Source organism: Haplochromis burtoni, unplaced genomic scaffold (genome assembly GCF_018398535.1).
Source record: "Haplochromis burtoni strain Fernald_Lab_line unplaced genomic scaffold, NCSU_Asbu1 Contig_123, whole genome shotgun sequence".
Classification (NCBI taxonomy): domain Eukaryota; kingdom Metazoa; phylum Chordata; class Actinopteri; order Cichliformes; family Cichlidae; genus Haplochromis; species Haplochromis burtoni.
Genome location: NW_024582484.1, coordinates 430,030 through 439,428, shown reverse-complemented (window position 1 = coordinate 439,428; position 9,399 = coordinate 430,030). Strand labels below are relative to the sequence as shown.

The 9,399-nt window shown below is 44.8% G+C and overlaps 1 protein-coding gene across 1 annotated transcript; it reads left to right on the top strand.

Moving 5' to 3' along the window:
* The first annotated feature begins 1,121 nt into the window (after positions 1–1,121).
* capns1b (calpain, small subunit 1 b) lies at positions 1,122–9,305 on the top strand. Its single transcript, XM_005929348.3, has 11 exons — positions 1,122–1,267; positions 2,684–2,742; positions 2,825–2,861; positions 3,248–3,340; positions 6,636–6,693; positions 6,824–6,888; positions 7,040–7,108; positions 7,200–7,278; positions 7,486–7,602; positions 8,213–8,271; positions 8,995–9,305. The coding sequence occupies exons 2-11, from the start codon at positions 2,696–2,698 to the stop codon at positions 9,019–9,021; spliced, it is 651 nt and encodes a 216-aa protein (XP_005929410.1). The 5' UTR covers positions 1,122–1,267; positions 2,684–2,695; the 3' UTR covers positions 9,022–9,305.
* Positions 9,306–9,399: the final 94 nt, after the last annotated feature.

The window sequence follows — 9,399 nt, the reverse complement described above, 5'->3', positions numbered from 1 at the left end:
AATACAATTAAATAAATAAAATGCTATTTTCTGCTAAACTTCCTCCTTAAAAACCACAAACTTAGAAAAAATAAAACAAATGCAATCAACTATCAACAATACAATAATATAAAATAAATATTTATAAAATACAAACACAAAGTAAAATAATACAAAATAATTAAATTATAAATGCATTCAAAATTAACAACTAAAGTCAAATGAAAAGAACAAAAATAAATCAAATCATAAAACCTTATAAAATACATAAACAGCAGAGGATTCATCTAAAGAACTGTAGAATAATTCAGTGCAAGTTATTCCAATCCACACTTCTCTGCTTCAGAGTAAATAATGACAGTGATGCCTTTAATAATGTCTCTGTAAACGTGTGTTTATGAGGAAGTCTTTGTCACGATGTCAGCTGTAGTAACATCAGTAATGATGTGATCTTCAGTTCTCGAAGCTGAGACACAAGCTGAGCTCCACAGAGAGGCTGGAGCTGTCAGAGGAGGCGTTTAAAGGTGGGAGACGTAAAACAGGTCAGCCAGCTCTTTAACAGACACACCCACTGAAACAGGAAAGATGGAACATATCTGAAATATTTCTGGCAGTAATCAGCTGATGGATCAGTGGCTAGAATTTTCCTTTTACGTCCCACCTTGTCCAACATGATCTTTTTCCTGAAATCTGAAAAGTTCCAGGTCTGAAGTCTGTGAGTCAAAAGCAACGCAGACAACATTTACCAGGTTATCAGAGGATAATAAACCACCCACATCATTTCACATCACGTCGAATATAAAAACATTAACGTGTTCATCTGCCCCGGGCAGGAAAGGCTGACCATGTCCACAGCAACACTCAGGTAAGCTGTGGACGATGCTCAGTTGGACCCAAAGTGTGTCAGGATAATATCCCCCACACCACCACTCCACCAGCAGCCTGACGTGCGTTTACAGACAGGCTGAATCCACGCTTCCAAACTCTGATCGTTGAAACTCATCAGAACAGCTAATATGAGGTGAGGTCTCCTCTGTTGGTGATGAGTCATTTGACCTGTGGGCCCCTGAACGCACCACGTATTTGAACTCTAGAGGGCGCTATGATCTGGCGGCCTGCCCGTGCATCTGTGCGTGTGTTTGGGGAGGGGTTGATGACGCATTGAAAAGGAACGCTGTCAGTGGGCTCGCCCTGCAGTTCCTCCGTGTCCGTGTTCCCCGCAGTCCGTGATCGTCTCTGTCGCCGGCTCCGCGGTCTCTGCCTCCGTCTGTCCTCAGCTGAAGCTTCTGTAAGTACCACAAAGCTGCTCTGTGTCCTGTGTGCTGGCTTTGCCTCAGCTGTGTAAAAGTGCAGAATTGTGCATGCTGTCCCACCCACCCGGTGGAAATTTACAAAACAAGGTTAAAGTGGAGAAAACAACCCAGCGCGGCCAGAACACGGAGGCATGGAAAGATTACCGAGGGTGAGATAAGACAGGAGCTGTGAGCCTTCAGTACCGACGGAGCCTCCTCCCGCCGCTGACGCTGCGCTTTATTTAAGAAAACATGGCACAAAATGGACAAGTGTGTGTGTGTGTGTGTGTGTGTGTGTGTGTGTGTGTGTGTGTGTGTGTGTGTGTGTGTGTGTGTGAGCGTTTAATATGTTTAATACTCTTGTTTGAATGAATCCAAATACACTTAAAGTACAAGTACTCAGTCTGCATAATCGTTACTACTACATAAAAGTTACTACATGAATTACTGATTCATTCATATTTGATTATCGGTTAATTTGGTCAGATTACTCAGACTGGAAAATTGTGAGCTCCCTTTAAAAAGAAGAAAAATGTCTTTTACATTTGATCAATGAGCTGTGAGTTTAATTCGTCTGAGAAAGCTGAATAAAGCGAATCCAGCGGTGGGAGGGATGCTGGGCTGAATGGAACCTGAGAACTGTTCCAGACACAATCATTTCATTTGAATAATAATCGTTGAGTTTGTTGTTTTAATAATCTCTGAGAGCCAAAATGAGCTCAGTGGATAAACTACATCTACTCATGAACTGCTCCAGCTTCAGGTATCATAATAAGCACTGTGTCTTTGCAAGAGTCAGCAAAATAAGAAGTAACAGAAGCTTTAAAGTAGAATAACATAGAAATACTTGAGTGAAATACACTAAAATATTAGATCAGTAAAATGCTTGAGTACATGCACTTGGTTAGATTCCAGCACAGGTCGTATTCGTAAGACTGACAGTAGCGTTTCATGTTCAGTTCATATTCATATTTCAGGAGGGGTGGTGCCACCACGTGTCCCCTCTCTGGACACGGCCCTGCCTCTGAATGCATTTTGGAGCCTGATGAGTTAGTTGAAAATATTTAAAGCATGTAGTTTAATGAATCAGTGTTTGTTCTCTTTATATGATTATTTCTCCATGATGATGTTATAAATATGAAAACGGGCTATTATCAGAAGTATATAATCATATTATCATATAGTTATCATATTATTATTATTATAATAGTTATTATCTATGACATCATACTGATCAAAGAGTATAAAAACGTTAACTTTAATGAAACGTTCGTTAAGCTTCTGCGTGAGTTCGCCTGCAGTCGGCGGTTTCTGTCTCGACCTCGGTGTTCAGGTCATTTACAGCCAGTACGGTGAAAAACCTCCCGCAGACTTCACGTATCAGTGTCGATTAAATCTTCGGTCTTTTTCAGATCGACGCCAAAATGTTTCTGTTGAAAGGAGTGATCGGGAGCGTCATCAAATCTGTGACGTGAGCACACTTTTTCTATCAGTTTCTACTCGAGTCTTTATGCTGAGCTAGGCTAACCGAGCCTGTGATTTCTTCCCCACAGCGACATCGACCCGTCTCAGTTCATGCCGTCAGACCCTGTAAGTACTCTGTAAAGTCTGTCCTAATGCAGCCTCCAACATTTCTAATGAAAGCACAGGTAGATTTGCATCAATGAGAAACGGGAAAAATAGATCCCAGATCAAATTTCTGGTTGTGTGCAGCACCTGAATGTCGATGAACAAGTTTTAATATTTAATGTAGCAGAAACAGAAAGATTTTTTGTCTTGTTCCTGTTAACGACTGATGACACACAGTGGATAACGCTGAGCTTATGTGCATCGCTTGAACCTTGAACTGTGTGACTGAAGCGACGCCCTCTCAGTGGAAGATTTTATGTGCAAACAAACACACAAACTGTCCAAACACAGTTGGAGGGAGGATGTGTGTGAGTGTGTGACCTAACAGAAGCTTCTTCTGTGTGCAGCCTCCTCCCCGCAGACCTCTGCAGTTCGCTGAGGCCAATGAGAGCGAAGAGGAGAAACAGTTTCGGAGGGTTTTCAAACAGCTGGCTGGAGATGTGAGTGCACCTGTGTCCTGATGCTCTTCTCTTTAAACCAGGCTTAAAGCATTATTGGGGGCGTGGCCTCTTTCACTAAACTTTTAAAGTCACTGGGGTGTCTGCAGAAAGATCAGCGGCCCCTTAAATCAGCTTGTTCTGGTGGGTAGAAAGTGTATTTAGGCTCATCTGCATAGACTGGGTAACACCTGTGCACTCTGTGTTTGTGCTCTGGTGCCTGTTTGGAGCATTTTTAGTAGAAACGGTGAAGCAGGACATGCAGAGGGTTGGCGTGACAGAGGAGGACGGTAGAGATGGAGGCAGATGCTCTGCTGTGGTGACCCCTCATAGAAGACGTAGAAAACCTGAAGGGTGAAGTATAAATAGTCAAGGTGAGAAAATGGACAGGGGACCGGACAGACAGGATGAGGGTTGGAGTATGAAAAGCAGGCAGACAGGTGTGGTGAGGTGTGATGGCTCAGGTGAAGCACAGACACTGACTGAGAGAGAGAGAGAGAGCCTACAGCTGCCGACTGTGCACAGCTGTATGTTTAGCATCTGTGCTAGCAGCATGCTACAGTACGATGCGCTGCTTGCTGTGAACCAGGAAGAGCTCCTGTGTATTTTTACTGGCTTGTAAAGCTGTGAAGCAGCCTTGTTGACAGCGGTGTGAGAAAAAGTGTGACTTTCAGAGCTTGTTCTGTTCATAAATATCTCATAACATTGTAGAAAGGCCTTTTCTGGATATCGGACCTTTAACAGAAAAATAAAAACTGTGCGCAATGAGCTCGAACCAGCTCAACAGCTCTGGAGTTTCCACAGCAGTGAACTAACTGTCAGTTTGCACTTCTAAACTTCAACCGCCTGTTTTTGACCCGTGAAACGAGAAACTCCTGTAGCAGGGCGCGGCTGTACGCTCAAGTATCATCCCTCACAATAAGGACAGACATGGTTTCTGTGTGCTCTGCAGGTCGTATACAATAGAAGGATGTGTGTAGATGGGTGCATGCATTATCTGTGCATTTACACTAGAAAAATACTAAACGCACTTACAGTGCTTCCATCTGTATTGCTGACTAGAGGGTGCAGTATAGAAGCAGGAAAACTACAAGATCAGGAATCAATTGTGTGTCGTGTAAATCTGCAGTCACAGAGTCCAAAGATAAAAACACAGAGCTGGAAATGAGGAGCTTTAAAGAGTCGCAATTTGGTCGTCTCAGGAGCACAAGGGGAAGCCGACTCTGTGCGGTTGGTTGTGTGTGAGTCCCCGAGTCATGTGGGCCCCTGACTGTAAACCAGGCGCAGATGTGCTTGGATGTTACAGCTGCAGGTTGAAGCCCTGAGCCACAGAGTGCAGCGCTGAGACGTCCTCGCACCATTACAGCCAACCGGGAAAGATCGTCATTGGTCAGATAATGTCATTAAAAATGCTCCAACAGCACAAACACAGTGCAGCTCAGGGACTCCAACTAGCAGACAGACAGCAGCTACCTGTGCCGCCATCCACCTGTCAGAGGCCACGCCCCAATAATGCACACTTTAAGCCTTAATACAGTTTAAATGGGTGAACTCTAAATACATTCAGCCCCTGTACCTGAAGGGGAATTATCTGTGGAGACCAAAACTTCCAAACCAAAGAATCAAAGATGACTGAAAAAATAAAGAGAGCTGGAGGAAGCTGAATTACCCTTAACATCATTGACTTCAACGTGATGAGGTGAAGAGTGTTTCCTACTTTTTTATCGAAGCGAATGTGTGTGTTGGTGTGTTTCCAGCCACTGACCTCACCGTATCCATGTCAGAGAGCCTTAAATATGATTTACAGGTTTGTAAATGAAGTTAGTGAGAGCAGAGAAAGCTCCAGAGCTGTTCTTATTGTGCACTAGTGATTGTCTTTAATGTGCTTCTTCCTGGCCCTGCTGTACAGTCTACACTTCCACTCTGAGATGTGCTTTCTTTGGTTATCATAATTTTGCTGTATTATATTTTAATCACAGTGGAGTGAAAGCTCCCTCTGGGACTGGATCAGGAAATGCCACCGGTGTAAAATTCAGCCAAATCAAACACGGAGCCGCACTCTGTGGAAGGCCTGCTGAATAAAGGAGCAGCTTTTTCCTGCTTTTTAATTACAGCGTGCGGTTCTGTCGCAGACATAAACGGTGAACTCGTTCGGTGAATCCTCTGACAAACATGTGGAAACTGCAGTTCGCTGCAGGGCGTGTTACACAGAGAACTCCCTCTCTGCATTCCTGCCATTGTCTGGCACAGCCGCAGTCATGCTGTGTGTGTGTTTCTTCTACTCATCTGATGGGCGTGCGCACCAGTTAGACCAGAACACAGCCGGTTCTCGGCTAAACCAACAGCAGTGATAACTGCTGTGACAGAGGCTGGTAGTAAAGTATGCTCCTCCCATTTGCTTCAGGCGGGTGGAGTCAGGAGGCTGTGAAAGGTGAGTACTTTGTGGAAATTTCCAGCAGTTTAGTTTACCCTTAACATCACTAAGGGGAGCCCGTCAGGTGACCGGGGCTGATGCTGTCGATGAGTTTGCAAAGCATGAAAACTTTGAGAACAGGCCTGGTTGTATCTGAAGAGAAGGAAGACCTCAGACTCAGAAAGGAAACGGAAGAAAGGATTTCTCTTCTGAAGCTTAATGTTGGGCCCAGATGTGATGAACACCTGCAGCTTTGTTAGGTCTGCAGGGCCACCTTATAAGGCCCAGTATACTTGCTGTAACACATACTGGGCCCACCTCGTTATCTTTGGCTCACAGAACAGTTTTTAGTGCCATAAATGCTCCTTATTCAGTACAGTGTTTATCACGTGTGGCTTGTTCGTACTTTTTTACAGTTAGATGTAAATAGTGGAAAAATGAAGTAAAAAGAAGAAGGAAAAGAGATTGAAGTGACTCAAGTGGCCGTGACTAAGAGTTTAGAGCTTCAGAGAAAGCTCGGGAAACATCCCAGCTCACTGCCGGATGAACATTTGATTCGAAGTCGAGGTTTGTGAGCCGATCGGCCAGCATGTGAAAATAAATCTTTCCCGCTCACCCCGTGGCCTTGGAGCCCAGCTCACAGCTACAGGCTTTCATCGTGTGAAGAAAAAGAAGTTTTTGAGGAAGCCGCGTCCGGAACTTTTAGCGCTGCTTCTGTGTTTTGGTTGTGTGTTGTTGGCAACAGTGACTGCAGTGAGTCAGACGCTCGATCGAAGGCTTTGGTTTGAGTCATTCTGTGAGGCTGTGACTAACTCAGGGGACTTCCTGTGTGTGTGTGTGTGTGTGTGTGTGTGTGTGTGTGTGTGTGTGTGTGTGTGTGTCCAGGACATGGAGGTGAGTCCCAATGAACTGATGAACATCTTGAATAAAGTGGTCTGCAAACGTGAGTCCGGTTTCCTTCTGCAGCTCATTAAATCGTTCTTATTGTTATTTTCTAGTTTCAGTGTTTTGTGTGTTTGCAGTAAATTTGTATTTTAACTAAGCTGAACTGAAGTTGTGGATCTGTCGTTCAGATGGGAAGCTGAAGACCGACGGCTTCAGCAGTGAGTCCTGCAGGAGTATGGTTGCTGTGATGGACGTATCCTTCCACAAAACATAGTGCAGACTGAACACACAGTAATCTCAGTGGTTGCAGAATTAGTAGCAGCAGATCAGAAAATCAACCGTCACGGTTCTCAGTGAGTTCTGCTTGTGTTGCTGAGTTTGACCTTTGACCTGGCTCCCATCAGAGTGACAGCACAGGAAAACTGGGCTTCCACGAGTTCAAGTACCTCTGGAATAACATCAAGAGATGGCAGGTCGGTCGGGAGCAGCCGTGCAGACGCACTGTGACGGTTTCCACGCTGGTTTTATGTTTGTGTTGTTTATTATTTGTTGTCTTGTTTTCAGGGCATCTACATTAACTATGACACCGATAACTCAGGTGTGATCAGCGCTAGTGAGGTGCCTGGTGCCTTCAAGGCTGCAGGTAAGAAATGCTGCTGTGTGTGTGTGTGTGTGTGTGTGTGTGTGTGTGTGTGTGTGTGTGTGTGTGTGTGTGTGTGTGTGTGTGTGTGTGTGTGTGTGTTCATACATTTGTTGGGACCAAAACCTGGACGTTCACTGTACTTGTGGGAACCAAAGATGTTTGAGTGTGTGTAGTTTCATACTAAGTGTGTGTGTGTGTGTTTTGCAGGCTTCCCGCTGAATGACCAGCTCTACAAGATGATTATCCGTCGCTATAGTGATGAGAACGGCGATATGGACTTTGACAATTTCATTGGCTGCCTGGTGCGACTGGACGCCATGTGCAGTGAGTCTCTCTTCACCCTGTGATTTCAGATATGCGTGCACTCGGCTGTCCGACCGTCTTATTTTCAGCTTTGCGTTTCTGAACACGTAAAGTTTGTATAATGATGTGTTTAACTTTCCTCACCTGTGAACAGCTGTACATGCTGTACATGACGTGTTGTCCCTACTTCTTTGTCTCTCTTATGCATAATAGAAGTAGTTAGTGTATCTCCAGTGTGTTGCCGCATGGGGTGTGGTGAACCCATTTGCACGAGTCTATTCTCAGAGGAGAGACAAACCCAGCCTCAGGGGGTCAAAGCTATTGTAGCTAGTGGACCAATCCCAAGCCCAGATAAACAGGAGGGCTGTGTTCAAGTTCAAATCTGTGCTACACCAAAACATGTGGATCCGTCCACTGTGGCAATCCCCTGGGGAACAAGGGACCAGCCTGAAGCACCTAGTTCATCTCTAACCTACACCAAACTCCTCCTCCCTCCTCATCCACCCAAGAAACAAAAAGCACAGAAGAAATTTTTTTTATATCAATTTAAAATGCACAACCTGTGTGTGTGTGTGTGTGTGTGTGTGTGTGTGTGTGTGTGTGTGTGTGTGTGTGTGTGTGTGTGTTGCAGGAGCGTTCAAGACGCTGGATAAGGACAACAGCGGCACCATCGATCTGGACGTCAAGGAGGTAAAACCCAGACTGGTCCGCTTCAGAATGTTTTCTAATTCTCTCGATTCTGAAGTTTAGACACTGAATGGACGAGTAAAAGTAGGAACGTGTGTGTCAGCTCACAGGGGAAAAGATCCAAACACAGGAGACGAGGGTGCATCAAATTCATCAAGGGGCAGGCAAGCAAAATGGGTGGGGGTCAGGTCAAAGGCCAAAGACGAGAACGAGATTAGAAATGCACGGAAACAGTCTGAAGTAGGAAAAGAAAACATGATTAATATTTTGAAATGATATGGAGCAGAAAAAACATGAGGTGGAGACGGATTTACTGACTGTGAACCACAGGAAAAAACAACTAGTGCCTTAAATCTGTATTTTTTCTAATATCCACTAGGGGGCAACATTTCTTCTTCTTCATTGATTGGGTTATGGTCTCAGTCCCTAGTTTCAAGTCTTTTTGAGCAAAGCATCCTTTGATTTCGTAATTCTGGCCTGATGATGAGTGCACAGTCTCCCTCAGTCAGAAATGCTCAGCTCGAGGCTCAGCGAGCAGTAATGGCCACATCGTTCTTTTCTATACAGTCTGGTCTGGTTGGAAATGAACTTGAATGGCACAGAAGTCTGTAGGAAAACATCGGTCAGCTCCTGGGGTGACAATCAAACTGAAACTATAAAACCGAGGAGGACAGAGGACGGCTTGTGGTCACATGTAAACACTGACGGTCTCTTTCTTCCTCACAGTGGCTTCAGCTCACGATGTATTCGTGAGGCGACGGAGGGAAGCCTCTCCACAGCTTCTCACTTCTCACACCTTCTCCTTCCTCTCACTCAACCCGCGATGCGCAGTTATCGTCTTCATCTCTGTAACGGGACCAAAACGCCGGCACTGAGCAGACACGAAGAGAAAGCTCGTGCTGCCGTTGCACTCTCCGGCACCGCGGCATCTCTGTGTTAAAGATTTCTGTTCTTTTGTCTCTAAATGAATTTTATTAGGCTGAAAGTTTGATGACTCTGAATGTTTGAAAGAATAAACTGACACAGCTGATGCTACAGTTGTCCTTTTCTCTGAGTTTTCATGCACGCTTTGTCCTTCTTCATGCACGTGACCACATGTGATGTTACACTCATTCTTCTGATCGGGAATAT

Coding starts and splice junctions, on each gene's coding strand:
- capns1b (XM_005929348.3), top strand. CDS start 2,696: ATGTTTCTGTTGAAAGGAGTGATCGGGAGCGTCATCAAATCTGTGAC. Junction 6,889..7,039: donor GTATGGTTGCTGTGATGGAC/GTATCCTTCCAC, acceptor GGCTCCCATCAG/AGTGACAGCACAGGAAAACT. Junction 7,603..8,212: donor GCGACTGGACGCCATGTGCA/GTGAGTCTCTCT, acceptor TGTGTGTTGCAG/GAGCGTTCAAGACGCTGGAT.